The sequence below is a fragment of the Pithys albifrons genome, chromosome 5, assembly GCF_047495875.1.
Source record: "Pithys albifrons albifrons isolate INPA30051 chromosome 5, PitAlb_v1, whole genome shotgun sequence".
Classification (NCBI taxonomy): Eukaryota; Metazoa; Chordata; class Aves; order Passeriformes; family Thamnophilidae; genus Pithys; species Pithys albifrons.
The window spans coordinates 58743882-58770496 of NC_092462.1; the positions used below are offsets into that span (position 1 = coordinate 58743882).

The 26615-nt window shown below is 35.1% G+C and overlaps 1 protein-coding gene across 10 annotated transcripts in view; it reads right to left on the reverse strand.

The window, feature by feature from the left end:
* Positions 1–26615, reverse strand: part of SLIT2 (slit guidance ligand 2) — a 265913-nt gene that overhangs the window by 72539 nt on the left and 166759 nt on the right. For 8 of the 10 annotated variants that reach the window (XM_071556723.1, XM_071556716.1, XM_071556715.1 and 5 more), the window contains exons 8-15: positions 24576–24739; positions 22133–22271; positions 6281–6352; positions 5584–5655; positions 4985–5056; positions 2954–3097; positions 2661–2824; positions 1869–1892 (exon numbers count right to left, since the gene is read on the reverse strand). In XM_071556723.1, the coding sequence (XP_071412824.1) occupies positions 1869–1892; positions 2661–2824; positions 2954–3097; positions 4985–5056; positions 5584–5655; positions 6281–6352; positions 22133–22271; positions 24576–24739 (851 nt within the window). The remainder of the gene's footprint in view (positions 1–1868; positions 1893–2660; positions 2825–2953; positions 3098–4984; positions 5057–5583; positions 5656–6280; positions 6353–22132; positions 22272–24575; positions 24740–26615) is intronic. The other 2 variants (XM_071556719.1, XM_071556722.1) reach the window with 1 other exon arrangement.

The following is a 26615-nucleotide window of genomic DNA, read 5'->3' on the forward strand; positions in this document are numbered from 1 at the left end:
AAATGATTTAATACTTCATAATCTTTAGTTTTCCTAATGACTACAATGAAATTCTACTAAAACTTCATAATATCTGCAAAGCAAGATCTTCCAATGACATATTAAAAAAAATAAAAATATTTAAATTTTTAAAGAAATGCTAACATTATTTTATGCTATTCATTTATGTATAGAGAAATGTTTCTAGTTTTTTAAAATATCCAATAAACAAAGCTACAAAATAAGTTTTTTTCCAACTGTGTCCAGAGTACATCACTGTTGGCAGTTTAAAGTAAACCACTGAAATGCTCAGGGACAAGGCCTTAACAACTATAATGCTTTTAGGCAGCATCTCCCTCATAAGCCGAAAGAAAAAGCACAGAAGCTGTATTTCAAGAAGCAAGTCTAGCACTTTTTGACTAATTCCATTCCTTTCTTTTTTTTTTTTTCTCCAGGAATAGCATATTTTAAAGAGTACATAAATAAACCTAAACAGCATGTGTGGCCATAATATAAACAGGATGTGAAGACATTTGCTGGCAAGAAAAGACTTCTAATGCAGAGACAAAAGTTGTGCTGGCAAGGTTGAGTAGAAGTCACTCTGTGGCAGGAATACAGCTGTTCTACTCGTTAAGGAATTGAGTGGTACTACAGGTTTGAGAAATTGAATTCCCCTCTGTTCTATGCTGCTTTAAACCACATTTTCGCGGCTGCCATTGCTGACAAATTGCTGGCTTATTTTGAATTTCATTTTGTCTTTTCTTCATATTCAAACCAACATATTAGTATAAGGGCATGAAGAACTTCACATGATCACTGCAAATTTAAGTAATACAACACACAGCATTTGGAGAAGAGCTGTTAAACATACCAGATAGAGACAACTAAGATGACTGCAAAATGACAATATACCTGCAGTACTTGAAAGAGCAAGTGCACTGGTGTAATAATCAATGATTGTAGATATCTTTCTAGATATTAAACTATGGTAGAAATCCCTGATTGCAAATCACATACTGTAATTCACCAGTAAATACATTATCCCCTTGTTTATTTTGTTAATCATTTATAATCTGTTAGGAACATAATGTGAGTGAATTTTTTTTTCTATTAAAAAATCAGTGCATACACTGACAAGCAAGGTAAAATTAAAATAGATACATATTTCAAAGAGCTAGGGCCAACATCAGTAAATCTTTTGTAAAAATATTATAGACTTATTGTAGCTTAAAGTAGTGTGCAAATTGCCCAACTCTAAAGTCATATTTTCTTTAATGGAAAGCATTTCTGATTCACCTTATGCATGTGACCACAGAATGCCTCTAATTAAGAACATCAACTTTCTTTTCCAAGCATTCCACTGTGATTTCCTAAACACAAGGAGGGTGAGCAAGCAGTAGCTGAAGCCAGTGTAGAGCATGAAAGCAAGGCAAGGAAAGGTTCATTTGTAAAGTGTTTGGTTTTTTAAAAGTTGTGCTAGCTCTTTGATGGCAGCGTGGTTTCCTGTGTTTAAAAGCAGCTTAGGAGCTACATTTTAAAAACAGTAGCAGCAGAAAGGCAAGGTGCAAGGTACAAGGTAAGTAAAGGTGTCAATGAAAGTAGGAACTAGCAGGTGCAACCTTCTAAATCATTAAAGTATAAGTATAATTTTGGTTGGTTCTGTGCAAACTTGTGAGACAAAACAACGTAAATGGAGCTGCATGCTAAGCTCTCACAGTTGGAAAACAGAATTACTAGTATTCTACAAAGGAAAGTATGTGTAGCTATGGGTATTGACTAATGTTAATACACATGCATCAGTCTCCTAAAAGCTATAACAAACTTTGCTTTTTGGGGAAAAGGGGGAGAATATCTGCAGTTAGTCAATCTTATTGCAGAGTAAAACCTACCTGGAATGAAATACTGTTCTTTAGCTAAATAAAGAGAAAAAAAAAAAATAGAAGATGCACCTGAATGTCAGTCAGCAAGCAAAGAATGAGGTTTATTAGATTAAGTATGGACTGCAGTTAACTACAGAAAATTAAGTGAAAAAAATGTATATTCACAATGAGAGCTGATAAACAACAAAGTGTGAATAGTCATAAATGTATCCGGAACATGGATAACAAACAGTTTTCATCTGCTAGTTGCACTTGAGACTGAATAAATTCTAGAATGTAAAATGCACCTGGAACAGCTGGATACCATACGACAAAAGTTAGGATTCAAAGAAATGTAAGTAGGAAATGGAATAAGATTAGAAAAAGAAAACAGTAAATTTCAGTATGAGGCAAGCTCCCTGTATAAAGTGAATTGTCAGGTATCCATATTTAGCTTAGAAATTTTTAGATCTTTCACATATTCCAGAGCCATGTGGAAATTTTGCAGATTTATGTTGGTGATTCTTGTAGTAAATAACTTTAGCATTTCAATTTAAAGTTTTATATATTGCATTTATTTTGTTAGATTATTGCTACACAGAAATAGTGCCAAATGTGTTAACTACGGTAATGTTCTGTGATCCAATAGTCTATGACTTATATGATTTCCCTCCCTTCAGTCAAAGAACTAAAAAAAATTTTGCGATGTTTAATAATTCCATAGAAAGCCAGCTGGCTTCATTAGAACTTCTATAAGCACCTTTATTTCTTTTTTTCTTTTTGCCAATAAAAGAAAAATAGCTGCTGAAATAAGAAAATTACCTGAGCAGCGGAATTTCTTGCTTTTGATCTGGCCGATCCTTTTATTTGCCAGACGGCGGGGGCTGGTGCAACGGGCACCACTGGTCTCAATGGGGTTTGTGTGAAGATAATCCGCCAGCCACTTCAGATGGCAGTCACAGATAAATGGGTTCTGAGCCAAATGCCTTTCATGAAGAAAAAACCCAATAATTTCACACATTATTTCCCTTTGGTCTTAGTAATACCCAGTGTTTTCACTGCTTTTTAGAATATGAAGTCATACTAAAGACAACCATAAACAAGAGCATACATACAAGGTCTGAATCGCACGTAGTGGTGAGAAGGTGCCTTTTGCAATGGTCTGAAGCTTGTTGTCATACAAAGAAAGCAGATTCAAGTTGTGCAGATCTTGAAATGCATCAACTCGCAGGCAATTGATCTTGTTGGCATTCAATAATCTGTTTAATGGAGGAAAATTATAAAATTAAAAGAAATCATGTTGCAGCTTCAGCATTTTTCACAGATAATTCTTCATGCATCTTTGTGCATGAAGAACAAGACATATAGTATTAAATAATGATTGACAGTGACATAAGGCATTTCAGTGAATTGAAATATCATATTTAGATGATATGTATTGCTACATATGTGCACCTTGGAGTTGAAATGTGTACCTTTATTCATCTAAAAACACATTCCTTGTATGTACTGGTAGAATATGTGTGTATGGCATTTGTGCAAAGAAAGAAGACTAAAAAATCAAGTATATGCAATATCCTTTTGCCAGATAAATAAACAAACAAAAAGGGAACTGAACACTGTGTTCATTAGCTGGAAGAGATGTGCAGTGGCACTTTTAATTATATGTTACTAATCCACATGCTGCCGCATTAACAGAGTTGTTGTAAAAACTGGTGGTATGGAATATATCCAAATCTGTCTTGGATCATTTTCCTCTCCATCTTCAAAGGGAACCTTTTCTTCCTTGTAACTCCCAGACATTCAGTGATAAAACAAACAAGCCAATATAAACCATCTCCTTTTGAAAGAAAAAAAACAACACAAAAACAACACACACAAACCACCCCCCCGCCCCCCCCCCCCAAAAAAAAAGGTAATTCAACTAAATGCCATTTTATAACTAAATATTTTTTAATTTTTTTCCCCTTTTGAGCCAGAAATGGAATGAAATGGTGGATTTGAACCCCAAACGCTCCGATAAAAAGTTCTGCTGGACAAAATAGAAATTTACTTGAACTCAAATATACTGTCTATACAATGTATATTAAGCTATGGACTTTTAAAATGGAAAATAGACAGCAGTTTGGAAAGGTCTCTTCCCGCTTTTTTTTTTTTATAATTTTCTTTACAGAAAGGCATATCTCCCCCCCCCCCCCCCCCCACTGTACTACTTTGTCACTAAAATAAACCAAAATATCAAACCTCTAGGTGGTGCTAGAACTTGCATTTTCTTTGTATCTATTTACTGTTTTGCCATCTTTAATTAGTTGTTAATAACAGACATTTTGCCAGCCACTGTACTGTGAAGTTTGGACATTAAATAATTCTAAACAAGTGGAAAGAAGTTTTAAATTCTTTTAAGCATACTCTTTAAATTAATAAGTTACTTTTTCTGGGACGAGTTCTTCCAAAAACACCACTGTTGTTTTATGGTCTATTTCACAAATTTTACATTTTTCATAGTACAACTACTGCACAGTTTCTTCTGCTAAATATTGATAATATTTGATAAACACATCACCATGACATTCTTTATTCCAGTATTAAATCTAAAGAGCAACAGTTTATAAGATTACACATGGAGATTTCCAAAGTGCTAAAGGGAATAGCAGCTAGAGTTCCAAGTCAAAGAATTGCAGTGTCAGAAAACATTAAGCCATCAGTGAAACTGTGGTGCAATGCTGTTCTTCGTGGGTGCAACTAGAAATACAATTACACAGCATTTCTACCAAATGTTTTCTCTTTGTAAAACACAAATACTCCTTCTATGGTTCCCATACATCTTTACACATGCTACTGGTTCTTTAGAAGGCAAGATAGTATCATATCTTATGTGTTTTATTCTTAGAAATTCCACACAAGAGAATAATTCCATTTTAATAATTTTAGGCTGAGACATTAACTGATATGATCACATTTGTGGATAAATGACAAGCTGGCCTACAACAGCCTTGACTCCTTTGGCTTTAACATAATTTGGTTTTACTATACTTTGATCTTTCATATGGGATTTCCTGCCAGTTTTTCTTAAGGCACAAATCTCTCATCATGTTTACCGTTTTGAATGATCCCAAAATAGAATAAATATTTAAAAAAATACTCACAGCAATTGCAGAGAAAAGAGTCCTTCAAACAGGCCTTTTGGAAGTTCTGTGATTTTATTGCCATAGAGGACTCTGTACCAGGAAATAGAGCAAACAAAGCCACCATAATGAAAGGCATAAGCTACAGGATTTTGACTTTAAAAATAAAGAAATTCCAATTTTTCTGAAAGGAATTTATAATAGTAATCACTTGGTACTTGCAATATCCTTGTGGTCCTGTGAGGCAGCAGGATCACACATTTTTCCAAAATGTGTAGAGCCCAAAGAGCTCTCTGCAGAATCAGCACCTCACTGCTTACAGCCTTACCAAGGGACCACGGTTAAGTGCATTTGCCTTTTGCAAGAACAACTAACTGAGGAATAAAAGACACGTTTGGTTTTGTTCAACTCTATGCCATGAATATAGTTATAAAAACCCTAGACATTATTAGTGTCCAGCTGTGACAGAATATTCCATTACTACTAACATTCTGAAGTGATTTTTAAACTTTCAGAATTGATTGAATTATTTGGAAAATTTTGCAAGGAGCTAAAAAGCCAAAATATTTTCACTATAAGAATATGAAAAATTTGCTTCTGTTTATAGAAGAGATACCTACAGTGAATTGAGTGAACGTAAGCCCTGGAAAGCATCGGGAGCTGCTTCAGAAATTTGGTTATTGCTCAGGTCACTGAAATAAATGAAATTGGATTCAATTAATTCAAGCCATTTTTTAAATAGCAAACATTAAGATAGTATGTAATTAGAATTAAGCATGGATGAGAGAGAGAAATTAAAATATTTACATGAGATACTGCCAAAGATTTTTAATATAGACCCACTAAAATTCCCAGTACACTGAAACAAAATGCATGGTTAAAAATAGACCTTTCAAATGCCTGAAAAAATATTTTACTTAATTGTTTAAGTACATTTTATAAAGAATTCTCTACTTGCTGTGGCCGCAGGACTATACAGCCTCAAAACCAAGTAATTATCCCTATTAATTTTTAATAGAATTTTCATTACAGTAATATATTGCTTCTATGCTGAACCATAATAAAAAAATTAAATATTTGATAAAACCCCAATTATTGTTAATATGGCAAATATGATCTTAATAATCAGGCTGCCATATCAGTTAATATTCTAGCAGTCAAACTTTCTTCAGTGCTCACACATTTACTGCCTTTCCCCTGTACCACTTTGACTTCTTTTTTTTGGATTTTTATATATGTATGTATATATATGCATGTATATGTGTGTATACATACATGTGATAATAAAAGCTTAAATTTAAATTATTGGGTACATACATTCTTCGAAGCTTTTTATAGGGGGAGAAAGCTCCAGGAGGTATGACTTTGATTGAATTTTGTTCCAACCGTCTGCAAAAGAATAGTAAAAATGTAAAAATACAAACCCCAAGCCTAACAGGAATCTAAAATCACAAGAAAAAGGAAGGATAGACTTCAACAAAGAAGGCTACTTTTCCTTTCTTTTTCAGTATAATATTAATTTCCTTCATTAAAAAAAACAAACAGGCAAACCTTTTAATCTACAGAGAGTAATGTTGTAAATTAGCACTCAATCTTGATTTTGTATCTAAAGAAAACTTATTTTCAGAGCATACATGATTTTTCTACAATTTAAGATAGAATTAACATTAAAAATTTCAAACTTGAATTAATTGACTTCTAGTGTATTATTCACATATAGCAATTTGCATATTAAGTTTTCTTTATAAATGTCTAAAGGTTTCATGAGATAATTGAAATATGCAAACCATAGGAAAGGGCAGAGGAATGTTCCTGCAGAATGAATAACATACACTGCTACTCACAGTAAGGCAAATGCCGTGTTATTAACCATGCACACATAATTTCTTTAGATACAGTATGTAAAACATTTTCTTTAAGATATAATACTAGGATTGCACGGCCACACTTCCAACTTCTTAAGACCTTAAAACAAGTATTTTGATCTAAAATTGCAGTTAATGTTACTGGCCACGCTTGTTTTGTATGTATAGTGACTGTGACTGAGACTTCCCATACTGCAAGTGTGAATTTCGTGATGGAAATAGTTTTCAAAGAAGGATTTAAACATGCAGAGCTTTGCATACTGGAAATCTATGCTTATACAGACCTATGGTTCATGTGCCAAGAAGTCAAAACAGCTTCAGCAATAAGCACATTTAAAACAGAATCTACTTCTACACACACCACAGTGTATCACGGTTTTGTCTGTGGAGCAATTTCTGTTATGTAGTCATAAGGTAAGAAACTATTATACTAAAAAGTACAACAGCAAATGACAGGATTATTCAAACTACATACTATGGTTATCTAATAAGCTTTCTATTTCCCTCTTTCATGCACAGGTACCAACTCTTACTATAATCTATGTACATAAAGACACAGCCAAAATCTATTTAATAAAATGAATCAAAAATCCCTACATTTACTGCACTGTTTCAAATCACATGCACATTGACTCAGAATCTAAGGTGAATGAGCCTATTTAAATCTAGATGCAGGAATATCGGCCTATTTTTTTTCTTTTACTCTTGTCCTATTAACTGTCTTCTATTTCACTTTTGCTCTGAGAAAAACACACCAGTCTTTTTGTGCAGTGTAACTAATAAGCTCATACACTTTGAGTAAGTTTTTCCAAAAAAATCTAATAAAAAATGTTTCTTTTTTTAAAGTTTCTCAAGTGATCATGATATAGTTGAACTGAAGAAAGATTTTTTGCTGCCTTCATGAAGCCTTGTTCAGAGACACTTATATATTTAATACTCAAAATCTCTTTAATCTGATCCTGCTTTAATTTAGCAATATTTGCTCCTGAGTGGCTTATAAAGTAGCCAAGAAAAAAAAACCTAAAAGATCCAGAAAAATCTTCCTGACAGTCAGAAAAATCTCACTTCATCCAAGATGTTTTAGACAGGGTCCTTGTTTTAAAAAAGTCCTTAACTAGGAAAATGTTGGCACCTTGTTACAGATTTCAGGTATATTTAAACACTGAAGGGAATCCCATGGCACAAGACTGGTAACTTTTTCCATAAACATGATACTCATATACTTTTCCTCTGCCTTGGCTGAGCCTTTTGGACCCATGAAACACATTTTGCATCATACCAGGAGTGCTGACCAGGCTACAAAGCAACAAGGTCACGGCTCTCCAGTACACTTGGGTAGACGCAGAAGGAAAACATCTGAATACGTTAAAACTTGCTGAAGTTAACAAGTTAGGCCAAACCCAAGAATTTTCTGTTCTTACACTACAATTTTAGCTTAGTTTTCCCAGAAAATAAAGATTATGCATGCTTGCATTCTGGACAGTTTTCTATTCAGATGGCTAAGTCAAAGGTAGAACCTCCAGATAATAAAATGTTCTCATTTGAGCAATTGGAAGGAGTTGAGAAACTGAATTAGCCCAACCCTGAAGAGCATGGCTGCCATCCATCCGTTCCTGTTACACATTATATTTGGCAGAAACCAACTGCCTAACCACCAGGGATAGCCTGACCAGACATTTATCAGATGTGGAGCTTTGAAAACCAGCCAAGGACTTGCACAGGAAAACACGTAGGGCATAAGCAGGGGACCCAAAATGGAAGGCAGGGTGGTAAAAAGGATAGGGAACGATTAGGCCATATAACAGAGGACCTGGGTTGCTGGAGAAAAAAACTGGGGGAAAATGCCTCTGGGTATATGGGAAAGAGAGACATGAAGCTACCACAAGTAGCATTTATAATAAGTTCTGCTTATCAGTCCATGATACAGAGATTTGTGATCTGGTGCCAGTGGTGCTGCAGTCTATATTCACATATCTTTAAACATATAATGTTTATAGGCATGTAACTTGAGGTCTAGCATTAAATTAAGACACAAAATATTTTCCAGTTTCCTTTCTTATCTAAAAATATATATTATTTCTATATACTGATGTACCTAACAGGATACATGTAGGCCATTTTTATGAGAAGATGGAGTATCAGATTTAATTTACTGCTGTCCAATTTGTCTATAAATTACACGAGTCCAAAACCTGAAAAAAGTTCTGCTACAGTGTATTTCTGCCAGCTAATTTTTTAGCGGTTCCAATAAAGCAAACTGCTGATTCACTGGTGGACATGAAAATGAACTCCACTTCAACTTAACCTAACATTTTGTTTTAGTGAGAAATTTATAGTCTAATAAGACAGACTTCAGTGCTGGGAGAAATTTACAAGCTCTTCTGGATAAAGGATTTGTTATAGTAGGACCATCTAAATATGCCTTTTTTTAACTCACACTAAAGTGTATGCACTGAAACACTTCACATATTAGAAAATGAGATTAACATAAGAAAGGGAAACTAAGATTAAATAATCATAGAAGAAAAATCTTTTATACCCCACTTTGTCTGTAAAAAAGTAAATCAAATTCCCATTTTCAATCTTTGTTATCCTCTAATCTTCTGCTTTATCTTCATAGAATCAGCTGAATTTCATGGAGTGCAAATTTACATCTACTATTCCAGAGAAAATCTAATTAGATATATTGCAGGGTCACAAAGTACAGATAGACTAGTATCTAAAGGAAATTTGCATTCTACTGATAAAACCCATAGTAATTAAAAACTCCTTTATATTAACATGTCATATTGAAACATTTTTAATTCTGCAATAGGATGGGTTACTGTTATCTATTGCTGGATAAGTCAGCTATTAAATACTTGCAAATGATATGGCAAGAAGTACCATTATATGACTAAAGAACAAAAAGCCCATGCCAGTATTTTTCCATGAAATTTGTATTAAATCTTGTGCACATCTCCTTTCAAAGTCATCCTAGAAGTCACTCTTCCTCATAAATGAACATCTCTGCGTCATAAACAGTGCCTTGGTGGTTTCTTCTTCAAAAGTCACAGTCAATTTTAGTAGCATATTTAATAAGATAAGATAATGGAGGAAGACAGCTAAGTACATACTTCATCAAAGCTCACAATGCCTCATGTACAAGAAGTACTCTGCCCATCACCACACAAACACTAATTAATGCTCTTAGTATTAAGTCTCCTGCTCCTTTTAGTGTTTCACTTCAAAGAAGTCCTGTATCAATACATAAGTGTTGTACCATCTTTTAATGCTGCCAAACTGGTTGAAACCTTTTTTGAAGACTGTTCCCTAATCTCTACTATCGAGGAAATGTACTGTGAACATTTCTCTTTGGAAATCTTTCGTCTCTGCTTATCACTGCAGACATTGTAATGTACAACCACTTACTATTCTAAGAAACAAAGGTGCTTCTGCAGTTGTGACTTCCAACCTAATCAAATCAAATCAAAGTAGGTCCCCAGCTGGTAGACAGATTCTTCCCACAAGGTCCCCAGAGAGCCCTGTGACATGTAAATCACTTGACACTTTCCAGGAGGATGCTGTTCTCTACCATAAGCCTGCAGCACACCATTACTGATTACTACTTCCGCACTTACGGAGACAGACAACATGTTTATTTATACTGACACTTTTAGACTAGCTTATTTTCCCACTATAGAAAGGCATTTCTGTGAAAGACTGCTGCACCAGGAAAAAGGGCAGACTGGGAATTAAGAACACCCTCTTCTGTACAGAATCAGTTTTGTTTTAAATCATGCAAATGGGATAGAAGATACGAAGCCTGCTCAGTAGAGAATGGTAAAAAACCGCTGCACCAAGAGGGGCTGCACCTAAATGCATGTAAAAGGATCAGATATAAATAACAAGTATTTTGTAATAATAAAACCTCTTGCTTAAGAAAACATGAATTTGAATATGAAGGAACCAATCAGTCACCTATTTAATAATTAAAAAAACCCAAATGTAACATCTTGATGAAGTAAATTTGGGCAATACAATGGTGGTTTTAGCAGTTAATTAATCTACATTTTCAATTCCAGTATCTATTATTTTACGAGAAGTCTTGCAAGTAGGCAGTCAAGAAATCCCAAAAGAATTTTACTACAGAGAGAAAGTATAAGCTGTGCAATGAGTCTGATATATTGTACAGATGCTGATTATACATGGTAATAAAATTGACAACTCTTCTTTGCATTTTCCCCATCTGCTTTTAAAGTAAATGGCAAAAACAGCTGTCAAAATCCCAGAAAATAGATTTCAGTGCTGGGATTGAGTGCAGCTCCTGAATCTGAAGAACTGCAATACACAGCCAACACATCTCTCACCACATGCAACATCTGCCAGGTTTTGGGTGGGTTTTTTGTTTGATTTTAAGATAAGGGTACATTAACAGTCTCCCTTTGCTTCAGGAATCCTTGAGGCTATTAGACAAAGTATTACCTTTTCTTCTCTCTTAACAACTGAACCTCCAGAGTGCTTAAATCCACTAAATGTCACTTCTAACTTTAGCAGCAAAAGAATTCCATTGAAATCTGTGATATCATCCATGTCTAACAAAACAAAAGATGTATTTTGAATGACTACATTATTTGCACTTCTTACTTTCAGGCTTTAATTAATAAATCTGGTTGACAGTTTCCTAAATATTTGCATATAAAGAATCCCTGTCAGTGTTGCCCTAAAGCTTGCCAAACTGTTAAAATCCAGTCTAATAGTTCTATCAAATAATTCCTCACAGGATTGATTTTAAATGACAGATGACTCCTTTGTCTGCATTACATCAAGAAAGTAACAAGAATTGCCATTTTAAAGCTATTAAACAATTCATTGCATTTACTCAAAAGTCTCAAACCTGCATTTGCTTAATTTTTCATTACAGAAAGGGCTGTCTCATGCTCTGAACCCTAGAGCACCATTAATGATAATAGGCTTTACATTCCTTCATTGTTACAGATTCAAGTTATAGGCAAAATACATCACTTGTTAAAGAATTATTTGCTCAGTACTTTGGCTTCTGTCAGAGTGTGGCTCCAGCGCAATTAGCCTGAGTCACCTAGAGTCAAGTTAAAGTCTCTCTAATTAGCCCATTTTTGATGAGAGTTTTTATAATAAAAGCCTAGTTGAGCTGTTCAGAGTAACTGCAACAAATTCACAAAAAAAGATATAATCCTGCTACACTCTTGACTTGTCACAAGCAGGGACTTGTCCACCTGTTCCAAATAAGCAGAACCACCAGCCTGAAAATCCCCCCTTATGTGAGACCAACACTGTGACAGAGTCCTCATTACCTGTTAAACAATACATGGACTTACATGATGAATTTGCCACAAAAATCAAAATGTTTTAACTGAAAATATATGGTTGCCTACTTGACCATGTATATAGAAATGTGTTGATGAAGAAAACATTTTATTGATGACAAAACACAAAATAGTGAAAAATCAGTATCCATAGTTTCTTTTTTAATGATTTCACTCACATGATTGCTGAGGAAAAGTAAACACCAGTGAAGAGCCATATGTGAAAATAAAATCGAAGAGTAACAACACCTTTGGAGTATGGCACAGATGTCAGAGTTCTATGAGAGCTTTTCTGGAAGAGCGAGATGGGTCTTCTCCAGCTTCCCTTCATGTTGCATAAAAATACTCATTTATTCCATTCTTGAGTTATTTTCTTTCCCTTGGGAGCATCAGAGAAGTCCCTCAGGATGCCTCTCCTACTTCAACATCTACCAAAAAGTTGCACAAAATCCCCAGGGTTGTTTCTTCTGGCCAGTACCTACTTCCAGCGTCTAGAAACCAGCAGTGGTTTCATGTTTCTTGCCCAGTTGTGTTCTGTGTCTCTATGTCCTCTTGAAATTATCCCGTAGTCCAAATTTATTTAGTTTTAAAGATAGGACACAAGGGTATGAAGCAAGTCAAAGATGTGAACAATGGCAGCAGGGAACACGTGATAATAAAGAACAGATTAGATATTATATGTGAAAAAATGTCTCACAAAAAAAAAATAGTTGTGGGTTTGTTGTTTTTTTTCTTTTTGGTATGGTGGAGTTTTTTTGTTTTCTTTTGTTTTTTGTTTTAAAATGCATGATTTACCTGTAATTTTCAGATTAGGAAGATATTTGAGTAAGAGCGTGCCAAATCATTTCCCTTGTGTGTGTTAAACAGGCAGGATTATCTATCAAATTGGCAAAACCATCTACTTGGGAGGCAGTCAAATGGAATATGCTTTAAGTTTTGCCTACCTGAAAAATACTAAGGTAGGAACACCAAAGATAAGTTAAATGTAATTCAGTGCAATCTGCATTGGGAAATTTAATAAATTAAGGCAAAGAAGTTAATACTTCAACAATTTACCTGATTTTAATTTGTTTCACATTTATTCAATATGTTGCATCAGGGATAATACATTTTTCGGTATTCACATGTCAATATTGTGTATTTCCATATATATACCACATGGAAGATATGAAGATTTAACAAATTCCTAAATTTTTGATAAATCACACAAACCAGTTTGGTTTATATTGCAAAGATTTTCAAAGTTAATGGCCATATTTGCAGTATTTAACTGACTAAACAGGGCCAGGGACATTTTTTAAATTACGTGTTGCACAATATAGAAAACTTCAGTCACAGTATAAATTGATACTAAATTTTCAGTTTCATGTCAGCTATTTTGCACCATATATTTTTGTTCTATTAGGAACCTTTTTGGTCCTCTTACATATGTAAAGCTGTACTCCTATGAACAAACTTCTAGGGAAAAGATAAGCATGTAAGCAATAAATTATAACTAATAATAAAAATGTATCAAAGAATCCTGTAATATTATTATTTTATATAAGCTTCTGGACATGCAAATGCATTAACTTTTAGTCAAAAAAGAAGGAAAAGCTCTAGATTTCACTGAAAAATCAGTGTGCCTCCACAGTGCACTGGTACAAAATCTGAATATCAACTCCAATGCATTAGTCAGGATCGATCTTAAAAACACTGATCTTACAAAACTTTGGGAACGGAAGAAGATAAGAGGAGGTTTGGTGAAAAGTACACATAAAGTATAGTTGAAGAGAAGCATATATAAGAAAAGTTAGTTTTAAACTCAAAGCAACTATATGAAGTTGCTCAAGAATCTGGAGTGTTAGAGAGGTGAGAAAATAGTAATGAGATTTTTTCAAGGGGCATTTATGTACTTACATACCATTTGATGCACTTTAATTTAGAAACTTCTGGCTGTTAGCTTAACTGTTTAAGAGGTAAATGACATATATGAACTGACATTCTGAGTAAGTCCTAAGGAGATGGATGTTTTGATTTAAACTAAAAAGCAAAAACAAATGCAGACACTGAAAAACCATCATTAATGTCTTGTAACTGATTTTATCCTACTCACAACATTCCTAATTTTTTTCAAGCTACAAAGATGCAGGGTTTCCTCTTGTTTCTGTCAGGCTACTGGAGAGAGCCAAATCATGCTTTGAGCTCCTAAAATTAGAGAAAGCTGCCTTATCTCTGATGTTTCAGTTTTCCTGCTATGTGAGTTTTTAAACTGTCTTCAATAATATGCCTAAACCTTTTCCAGGTGACTTCTCTCTGTGAAAGGTCATCCTTAGAAGCACCTTTGCATCTGAGTTTCTCTGTTCAATAGCTATTTATTTAAGGCTGTACTTTGGACTTTTAGGAAGGATGAATTTTAAAAGACAACAGAAACTGTGAAGCTGTACACGTGCCAAGTTTCACTTGGAAAAGCTACAGACATAGAGCTCCCAGTTCTCAAATAAAATTCCTCATGTACACAAAACACTTCCTCAGTGTCTGGCGTGTGATTAGGTCACTTTATCTTGGTAAAGCCCATCTGTCAAAATAATTTCTGTCAGATCTCATTTCCGTTCCCTTCTTTTCCTCTTCTTTTTCACCTTTCTTTCCTTTCACTTTCTTTTTTTTCTCCCCTTCTTCTTTAATATAATCTGAGTGTTACTGTGAGAAGCAGTAGCAGGAGCTTTTAATCCTGCTTAATATCACACGGCTCACGAAGATGTAGTTGAGTGCTTGGCATAACACACAATCATTAACCAACAGACTCATGAAAACAAAGTATGAAGAAGAATGAGATGGAGGAAGATGAAAACAGGGCTGTAAGATGAGAAAAGACTGTGGGGACAAATTAGGAAACTCATGGGAAATGTCAATGTTATCATGAAACAAGCATACAGATTCTAGCTTTGGCATTCAAACAGTATAAAGCCTCATTCACAAGAAACAAAAAACTCTATCCTGAAGGCCACAGCAATAAGAAGTAAGAGGTTTTTCACTGCACTGGACTGCGAAGGTGAACTTAAAATCCCTGCCTCTTATATGTTTTTTTCATTTCACATATTATGTGGCTTAGGGTCTTTTCTACCCCTTACAAAGACTAAAATTACTTATACAACTGTTCCTTAGTTAACAGCAGCAACACTCGAGTCATCCTACTCTCCAGCAAATCTTCCTCCTCCCCCAAACACCATTGCAGTGACTGTTATCCTTCTGAAAAAAAGAAGTAAATTTAATTAAGTCCTTTCTTTGACTACTTAAATGGTTTTAAATATAAACAAAAGTCAAGGAAAAATCTATTTAATTCAGTGCTTCTCCTGCTTGAATAATGATTTATACAAATCTATGGTCACCAAATCAGGCAATCCTTCTCCTCCCCCCTAACAAACACTTACTGTGATTGTATGTATTCTCCTTTTTTCATAATATTACAGTAAGAGATTTTAGAACCACTTTGACAGGTAGTTCAAGCCATGGAAGAGAAGAGAAAATCAGAAGAATGTAATAGTAGTATTTTCACAAGGTAGTCCAGCTCATTAATGGCTTTTTGCCCTGTTCTGAAATAAGAGGCTGTCACTACACCATTCTGAGAGAAGGTGCCAGTACAATTAATAGAATTGCTGTTGGGTTGCTGTTTGCAAGGTTTCTCATAGTGTGTTTGAACATGTGCCAAAAAAGTCTCTATTCGAAGGGAACCAGAATTATTTCTGCCAATCATTCAAGGAATTTTCAGAAGGTGAATTCTAAAATGAAACCAAGTGAAAAGAGATTAACAGTGATAAAAAACTGAAATGTGGAAGGAATGCCTGTATTGAGGCTGATAAGTGACATGCCATTAGAAAGGCTAGACTTTCTAAAACCAATTACAGTAATTGTTTTGAACCTTAAGAATGACCTTTAATGCCTTTATTATATGAACTGCATGACAAAGGAGGAAAGCACTCGGTGCATTAGGCTACATAAGTTGGTTAAACTCAATAGGTTGAACACATCAATGAAAGGGCATCCCCTAAAAATTTTGTAAAAGTGGAGAGGTTTACACAATTCAAATTATGATGTTTGAGATGAGTGAATGAATAATTTATCATGCTTTGCTTAAGTCAATGAAAAAACACTAAAGTAAGGCATACTAAATAACGTAAGTTTGAAGATTGTTCATATGTAACATTTATGGGCACTGTATTTTGCCTCACTATGTAAGAATACAGACATTAAAATAACAGGTCTATGGAAAATTTATCTAAGTTCCCAAAAAGTTTCCTGCAGGTCACTCATGGTATGAAACCTTTTCATTTGACCCAGAGGAAAAGATGCATCTGTGCACATTTTTAATTCTTTCTGTCTTCCCACAGAATTCATAGGTGCTCTAAAACTGAAGGAGTTTTGGTGCTTGACCAAATATTTTGGTTTTTAAAATATAGATGGAATATGAAGTAGTTATTTCTCAAATAAGATCACATTGATCGGATAAGCCCTGAAAAGAAAACTTTAGGTATTCTTATTTAGCTGTATGTGAGTTTATTTAGATAATAAAGTGGAGACTAATTTTGCAGAAAGGGCGTAACTGGTACAGATACAATTGTACTAAGTCAATAAAGATTAAGAATTGTATTTACTAAAATGCTGAATACTTAATTTCACTCCAAGCTTTATCACACAGAAGGGAAAAATAGAGGACACCACAGGCTTTATTCTCCTTCCATTTACACTGGCAGCTACTTGGAGATAAGCAGTCTTGTTTCTGAAGGCATTTTCCCAAGAGGCTCTTGGCAGACAACGCATTCCCTGCTAACCGACTTCACGCAATGGGAATTGCTTGGTTTAGCCAACTGACTTCTGTATCAGGTTAGAAGTCAGACAGGGAGTATGACAAAACTGTCTCTCAGCAACAACCTGACAGCCACCAGTAAATTCAACTACACTGGAATGAAACAGTATTTTGGCAACTTGCTCTGCCTCTTCCTGTTCCCACCATCACTAAACATCTGCTTGTTCCTCAACTGTTTCAGCTTCCACTGCTATTTTCTCAGCAGCCTGGGCTATCACACCCAACCTGTAGACAGGGAGGCTGCAGTGTAGGGCAAACACATACTCTCCTTGCCCGCTCTGCTTATGAACCAGTAGCCATCAGCAGAGAAGACAGTTCCTATTGTCTTAAAACAGCATTCCAAGACAGCAGAGGCTATCTAAAGTCATGACATCAGTATTAGACTCTAAACAGAAACCCCAATACCCAGAGAACTAACTCAGAGCTTCAACATGTAAAATTTTACTCAGTTGAAACTGCCAATGTTTTGGGTGGGGTTTTTGTTTGGTTGGTTTTTTACATATTATTTAGATATAAGTTAATTTATTACCCCCTGGGGAATAAAAAAAGGCATAAAATTGTCAACATGAACTTTACACTTTAAATGAGTAGTTTAATGAAATACATCAAAAGAACCAAGAATAGCAACATTGTTAATACCACTTGGCTTTCTATAACATTGCCCCAGATGGACTGACAACGCAACAAAGTATTTTTGTGCAGAAACAGATAATGTAACTTTTTTTTTTTTAAAGAAAGTTTGTATTGGGCAAACGGAAAGAAATCAGTGCTCCACAGGTTACTGAGTGGTTGATTGAGGTCTGGCTTTCCATTGAGAGAAAGAATGGAAGAAATGGATAGAGAACATAGCATAATATCATGAAACCATGAGCACATGTTGAAGGAAAACTTGAAAAAATGTCAAGGAAAAAAATAATGGGACTATAGACTTCCAAAAAGGAAATGTGGATTATATTCTTATTAAATGTAACCTGCTACCCATATAAGAATAAATAAACAAGAGGTAGAAATGGATGGAAAAATAAAACCTCAAAAAATAAGTTGTCAAATTTTAAACATGTCTAAAAAGTAGGGCTAACAAAGTTTAATGTCAGTCTTACAGGAAAACATTCCTAATATGAAATAAAGATAAAAGGAAGGAAAGATGTAACCACCGGAGGTGTTTGTGGACCATGAAGCTGGCTGAAGCATAAAATGACAGGCTGGTAGTACTCAGCACTGGATTCTGTAAATACAGCTCATAAACAGAAGAGAGAGGGCAGAGAAACTTGTTCAGAGTAAGGGAATTTGAAAGCATTATGGGTTTTTCAAATGTCCTGAAAAAATCAGAAAAAGATTAACAAATAAGGAAAATTTCTGAAAAGACTGGATATCTGGTGCAGGTAAAATAGAAGTATAATACCAATTTTCTTGTGGTGTGCACAAGAATCTGGTGGTAGTAGTACTATAAAGATGATTGAATAAATAATAATTTGGCTGTTGAAGCCTGTACATCCTTCAGAAAACAACAAGGAGCCAGCACATTTCTGTTTCCCTTTCTCCCTGAAAACCTGCCAAAGCATGTGCTTAAAATGGTGACTAAGGTAATAAAGCCATGTGTGTGGGAACTGTAGAGGGGTGGGGGAAATACAGGCCTCACTCTGCCTTGTGTTCAGCAGCTCCTCAATATTCTTAACACTACCACGACAGCATTGTCTCATCTCTTCAAGTGTTTACTGTCAGCTACCATTTTGAGATACTGACAACATTACCGCCTAAGGAATAAATGAAAAAAACCCCAGATTATTTTGTGGGATACTATAATTCTTTCTAATCTAATTTCAAGGGGTTGCTATAAGCAACAGTTGCAGAGTATTTCTTTGAAAATGAAGCTTTAGAACACTTTATTGTATGATAACATGTATGTTGAAGTTAGTTAAAAGCAGAGAGAACTGAAGTCTTTCATAGTACAGTTTTAAAAAGTGATATATAACCTGATTCTTGTTCAGAAATGCCTGCAGAAGGGATAAATTACATCTAGAAACTTCTAGTTCCTGACAAAATCCTAACAGCTAAAAAAATGCCTAGGACTCTGCATGGATCATTCAAGGAAAAACATGGTGCAACATATACTGACAGTTAAACAATGCAAGTGAATATTAGGTTACAAAAGGCAAATGAAAAAAAACCCTAAAATTCCATTATTAGAACCAGATGATTTACTAACATTTGGAATATTATATTCAACTCTGGTCATTGTAAATCAAAAAAAATTAGAAAAATATTCAGAGAAAAAGGAGATTAATTAAGACATGGTAGGTTTTGGCATCCGAAAGATTGAATGGACTTGGAATAGTTGGTTTAGAGAGGAGATGAATGAAGGTGGGATGTAAAATAGAAGCTTACAGGACTAACTATGAATGTGAATGCATTTTCTTTCCCTCTACAAAAACAAAGGAACATTAATGAAACTTTTAGAGACTGTACTTTAATCTGGAAGATTTTGAGTGCAATTCCATCAAAATTTATTAACTTAATATAACATAAAGATTTAGAACATTGTAGGGTTTAAAGCAGATTACTCTTTCAAAGAAAACCCCTTTTTTCCTGAAATCTGTGCAAATTTTCAAGCTTCATAAGAACCCAAACACTTCTTGGGAGCAAAGAAAATACCTGTGTTATTGGCATTTTATTTCTGAATTTGTTTATCTCTGTTTCCAAAATATTCTTCAGGGACAACTGAAGGGTCACTGGCCAGGGTGGACTCCTGGTTTGATCCAGTCTCAGACTCTCCTCACTTCATTATCAATAAAAACATTTTCTCTCTAGAAACCACTCTTTTTCCAACCTCTTCTCTTTCTCTAATTCTCTTTGATGCTAAGAAGGTAAATATGCCTGTCACCAATGAAAAGCATAAGATAACTGCCATTGATTATTGTATTCACAATAAAGCAATGAGTATAACATAAAGCTTTCCCCACAACACCAAAAAAATATATTTGTCAAAACTTAAATTTCTCTGCAACCTATTGACAAGGAAGAAGAAAAGATCCTGTGATTCTCATCTAATACTCAAAAGATCCTCTACTCAAATTCTTTCACTTCATCTATCCCTCAATTTCAGAACATTTCATGTCCCTTATTTTATTTCTTTCTTTTTCTGTATATTTCTCTCCTTACCTTCCCCTCAACAAGAAGGCTTTGTTCACTGAAATCAGTGGTTAGCAGCAGAAATATAGTGGAGAATGTTTGACACATACTCCCTACTTCTTTCTTGCAGTATCTTTTCTCCTTCTCTGTGCACACAAATGCACATCTGCAAGTAAAAATGCCAGTAGATAACTCAGTAAATAGTGAAAACAGTCTTATGTAGACTTCCCAGGCACTGTGCATGGGTTTTATGAAAGAGTCACTTCATTTGCAAGCAGAGGGATTTTTCTGAGAGGGGTGAAAGGTAGAAGAAGTGTTTTTATCATATAGCTGAATTGGGTCAGGCAGGGTCATCCAAGTCAGTCTTTACAGCAGTAATAATGAACTGATAGATGTGATTATTATTCACATCCTTAGAAGAAACCAAAGTACTTTCAACTCTGTAAAGTTCAAAAACATATGCCAGATATCAACGAGCCAATTAAAATCTCATTGCGAAGACCTGTTTTTTAAACTTTCAAGAAAATCAGAGATTTATGTAAAACAGGATGTAGGTTCAGAACACATCTTCCCTTTCCCTTCAGGCATCTGTTCCCTTCACCTCGCCTATCTGAAAATCTTAACATCATTTTACATCAACAAGGTGCTCACAAGCTTTTTATTCTGAAAACCTTACCATGTTGTTGTCACAGCTGCGTTCCCACTATTTCCCTAAAGGGAACTCCCAGCTTACCTTCCAAAACACTGCCTCTGCCATCCCCAGAAGAGAAGAATGCTCATGTTTCTGGGTCCCTGCCCATCTTGCTAGCAAGCTCATCCCCTGCTTTTGTTGCTCCCATGCACAGCAGACAACACAGCAGTACTCCTTCTGCACACACACAGCCTCTCAGCCATATTGCTTTGAAGACTGAGGGCCCTATGGCACCTTTGTCCTATCAGTGGGTACTCTTCTATCTAGAGGTGTGTAGGATTAACACAAAGACTATACCTTGCTCCTGCTTTCTCAGATTGCCCTCTGAGGATACTGCTTTAAGCAGAGCCCTGCTTACTGGTGGTGTTGGTTGCTAATCTTTCATGCAAAGATATGCTTTTCTAATAGGAAGTCTGATGAATAACAGGACTGAAGGTGAGTGTCAAAGTTTACCCCACACAGCTGCTTGCTCACTCCCCCCAAAATGGGATGGGGAAGAGAATCAGAAGGGTAAAAATGAGAAAACTTCAGGGCTGAGATAATGATGGTTTTACAGATGAAGCAAAAACTACATGCAAAAGCAAAGCACGAAATTAATTCACCACTTCTCATGGGCAGGCAGATGTTCAGCCATCTCCAGAAAAGCAAGGCCCTATCATGTATAACAGTGACTTGGGAAGACAAACACAATCACTCTGAACATCTCTTCCTTCTTGCCTCTTCCCCCAGCTGTATATGCTGAGCATGATGCCTCATGGTATGGAACATGCTTTGAATCAGCTGGGATCAGCTGTCCTGGTTGTGTCCCTTCACAACTCATTGCCCACTCCCAGCCTACTCGCTGGTGGGGTGGGATGATGAGCAGAAAAGGCTTTGACTGTGTGTAAGCTCCACTGAGCAGAAAGGAAAACATCTTTGAATTATCAACACTGTCTTCACCATAAATCCAAAATATAGCAGCATACCAGCTACTGTGAAGAAAATTAACTCTACCCCAGCCAAATCCAGCACAGAAAGCAACACTGAAGGCAATGGCGGTTATAATCTGCAGAGAAAAGCCATTCATTTGTACAAAAGCAAGAATTCCCAAACTCTTTTAAAACCAAATCAGAATGCAGTTTTAACTATTAACTTGTAGTAGTACATACACAACTAACTCATAAGATAACATAAAGGTCTTAAATATTTTCATAAACTTACATATTCTTTTTATATCTTAAGTTGAATATGTATACCAAAATTCCTACCCTATATAATGCATGACATCATACAAATAATGAAAATGAAAGTTCATAAATAAAAAGTCAGATTACACACATTTCAGTAATGGTTTCTGGAAGGTTTGTTGGGATCTCAGTAAGGCCCTTCCCACGACAGTCCACAATGTTGTTACTACAGGTACATGCAGTAGGGCAGTGCAAGACGCTGCAGGATGGAGCCATAAAGGACTGGTGTCCTGCAAAGGAAAACAACGCTTTACACTTACTTGAAAAATTTAAGACAGAGCTTCCAAAAGAAAACATTGCAGCCTATCAATACTTTCAAATTGCATTATTTTTTTCTTTAAAAAGCCCAAGTGTGATCCATTTTTCAGGTATATTTTATTTATTGAATATAACTAAAAACTAATTACTGATTTATTTAGTTTTCAGAAATTTTGGTGGTATTAAAAATGCCAGTGAAGAGAAATGAATGAACTATGTTACAAGAACTGCAGGTGTCCTGCTAATTATGTTCTGTTCAATAAATACTTATTTGAATATGGTCCTTCAGTTCTATATTGCTTACTGACAATTTTGGAGTTATGACATTTTCATTCTGTCTCACACAATAATTCATAAAAGCATTGACAAAGTTCTTACTCTCTTTTAGCTAAGCAGACTTCTTCCTCCCTAAATCTTATCATTCTTACTAACTCATGTGCCTAATTTACATGAGTTCCCCTCCTGATTTCTTAGTGCTGTATGTTAAACTCAGCATTTTTAATTGCTTTTAAACAGAATCACTTCATATTTAGGTATGTTTTAGAAAGTAAAAAACTTTTTATATTTTCCTGCAAATAGATGGATTACATATTTTTTAATATTATGGTTGCACTCATTCTTCTATCAGTGTGATGATATTGAATAGCTGTTTTGTAATGATATAAAAAGACACAAAGGAATGAGCAAGGCATGATGCCCTCTTTTTCTTTCTTTTTTTTCATTCAGTTTAAAAAAAATCCTACTAGGGATTGTTTTGAAATTCTCAGGAAAATAATTTTTGACTACAAAAAAAGAATTTAATTTATGATCACTCTTGCAATATTTCATGTCATATATTAATATAGGAAGGTTGCACTGATAATGTAAGTTGCAACTCAGTGCTATTCCCACTTACAACTTCATATAAAAATTGCCCAACTTGTAAATTGCCAAAAAGATTAATCTTTTGAGGCCAGGTTGGATGGGGCTTTGAGCAATCTAGTCTGGTAGAAGGTGTCCCTGCTCATGGCAGGGGAGTTGGAACTAGATGATCTTTCAGGTCCCTTCCAAGCCAAAGCATTCTATGATTCTAGGAGATGGAATTTTATAATATATTAATGTGATTTCAAATTTATGTATGTGTTACAAAAGCACAAACAGCTGCCAAAGCTACTAACTCACATTAATCCTTTTTTATACTAACAGGAAGGAAATGTTTCACCTACCTTTAGTAAATAAAACTACAGTCATCCAGGGAGTAAACCTGGTTATTCCCCTTCCTAATAATCAGCATTATAATGACCACGTTATAAAACTATTCATGACACTCAGACTCTGCAGCCATAACATATACCAATAAGATATATCTGAAATTTTCCTCTTTGGAGTTCTTTTAAATGTACATAAAGGCAGAATTAAGGGCAAGAATACTGCTAGCATTTGCCATGTGAAGATGGCAGTGCCTTACACTTTGATGTCAGAGGCTTTTTAATAAGGACAGAACATTGTGCTCTCAATGAAAGCCTTTTAAAAGCATAGATCTGTGCAAATTTTGGTATATTTGGCAACAGGCTTCAGGGGCTTGGCAGAAAATCAATCCGTAGAAGAAACCCTGCCGAACCACTGAAAAGACAGATAGCAATATTGCAGCTGGGTTTTAATGTTCTTGAAACAATAGACAAAGTTTACAGAAGATTTTCACTCTGAGTCTAAAAATATTTAAATAAGAAAGATAAACTTGCCTTCTTCCTCATCTAGAAGATATGAATAAAGGAAAAAAATTGAATAGAGAAAATGTAATTAGTAATGAACTGTTAGTCATTTCAATATTTCATATAAAAATAACCTGATGCATAAAAACATATCAATAAATTTCAGAAAAGTTACATAGGGATTCAGAATAGTATTTAAATGGCAGAAAGTAACAACAAGAAAAAGCATCAACCTGTAAAGTTTTTTTTAAAAAAATAAATTCCTTATTGCTAAAGGCTTCATATTCTCAGTCAGTGCAGCTTTTATTTAATTTCCTGTACCTCTCCCCCATAACTATACTTTTAGAAAGCTATACAATCTATGCAAATGCAGCATTTACACAAAATTTGTAAGGACAGAAGCACCCCCACACAAGATACAAGCACTGATAAAAAATTATTAGGGCTTTTTTAATAAACATTAATGCTTGGATTATGCAAAAGCTAACAAAAAAAGTCAACATGCAGCACTAGCAATCACCACTGAGCAGTGGTTAGGTGTGTTTCAAACCAGGGCTGGCTGATGAGCAAATCTGCTTCCCTTACCGCTGCAGACAAACTCGCGTTTCTGGACCTCGGCCACGTTGTGCCCGCGGAGGTGGGACGGCCCCATGCACTGCGTGTAGAGCCCGACCCGCGGCCGCTGCCGCAGCCAGTCAGACAGCCAGGCCAGGTGGCAGTCGCAGTACAGGTTGTTGGAGTGAAGACGACTGCATGGAAGGAGACATGTCAATACCTTTAAATTAGGAAGAAGAAACAGAAAAGAAGCCAATTCACTCAGCCCTCCCTCCAGTAAGCAACTATGCCAATTTATTAATATAACTGCTAATGAGGAATCAATTTTTTACATCTTTCTTTCAAAGTCTGGGAGTTATGAGATAATAAAGAAAGCTATAAAAGCAGGAAAATTACTTTTTGTTTGTTGTCTAATTAATTGGAAGAAAAGAAATACTTCCTAATAAATTAACTTATCTGTAGTTGCCTGTCTCTTGTCTAAAAGAAAGAAGTAAATATACAACAGTTTGAAAGCTGACATGGGACTCTTTAGTCCAAACATGTGCAAATTGCGAATAAGACCAAAATGCCTCAAGAAAATAGTCCTATAGTGATAATAGACTGTCATAAAAAAGAGTTAATAAAAGATTTGGTTTCCAATTAGATATATCTCTAAGTCTGGCCATTATTAGTCTCTATAGAAACAGACTGAAAAATCCCTTTAACAGGTTATACTCATTTTCTGCTGAACAAGATAGAGTAATAACTCAATATAAAGCACGTTGCACCTCTCTTTTCTGATTTCCTCTCTTTTTGTTTTACCATGGAAAGTGGGATTAGCTGATTTGGCTACTAAAGCCATACATTCTAATCAATGCCTAAAATTAAAAGACCAAATGGAACCAAGCGATGGAATTAAGGAAGTTGTGTCCCTGTTGGAGTGATCTGACACAAGACCATGGCTCCTTGCCAAGTGGCAAAAAGCACTTTGCCATTGATAAAATATCAGACAGAGGTATTCACTAAATTAGGTAAATTACTCTTCCCTGGCTCTTACATTTTCTCAAACTACAGAAAAGGATGTCCACAGCTATAAATCAAATCATTACTCAGAATCATCCATAACAGTGTAATGTCATTTTGTTCCTTTTTAGTCGATGTGTTCAATCCTAACTAAATAACTGTAAAGGAAGTGCAAGAAATTCAGAATGTAGACAAGGAGTGTAATCAATCCATTCCAAAATAAATCTGCAAATCGACATGAAACGTGTAACCAACATAAAAATAAAATATTAACTAACACTTCTCCCCCCCCCCCCCAATAAATGAGTAGAAATTAAAGGCAATATATTTTCTATATTAATTCTTGAGCAGGTACTTCTCAAATACAGCTCACAATACAGCACAGTCATTCAGTACAATCTGTGGCCAGCTGTAGGCAAGAATACCATTGCAAATCAGAACTACTGCCACTGAAATCAATACAAGCATATGCTGACTGCAAATGGGATGTTACAGCTATAATGTGGGACTCTGTGTGTCTGGTTTGTTTCTAAAATATATTTTCAGAAAATGAAATATCCCAACCAAAGAAAATGTAACTATTGCTGATTTGATTCACTGTAATTTGTGGTTCAGAACAGAAACTGTATTTGAAGGATTGAAAGAAGTAAAGATATGCATGTTTGCAAGACTCAGACCTGAAAGAATGGAATGAAATTTTATTATCAAAATCTAGCTGAGCCAATCAAAAGCCCACGCTCAGCACTGTTTAAATGCTCTTTTATTTGTCCAAGCAATAATAGTTACAATTCTGTTATAAAATCAACAGAGCTACTCACCTGTGAGAAGTTTCTTCAGTTACAAACTGTGTTAACTAGAGTGAACAGCCCTACTGATTTCAAAACAGTTGTGCAACCCAATATGTGTAAAAGAAACGAGACAGACCTTTTGTAAAACTAGTTCTTTAACAGTAACAGCCACTCTTGAGCTCTGATAGAAACATCCCATTCATTTTTTATTTCAATTTTACTGGAAAATCTGTTTGAAAGTGATATATTCTGGTTTTGTCACTCAATATAATATATATTT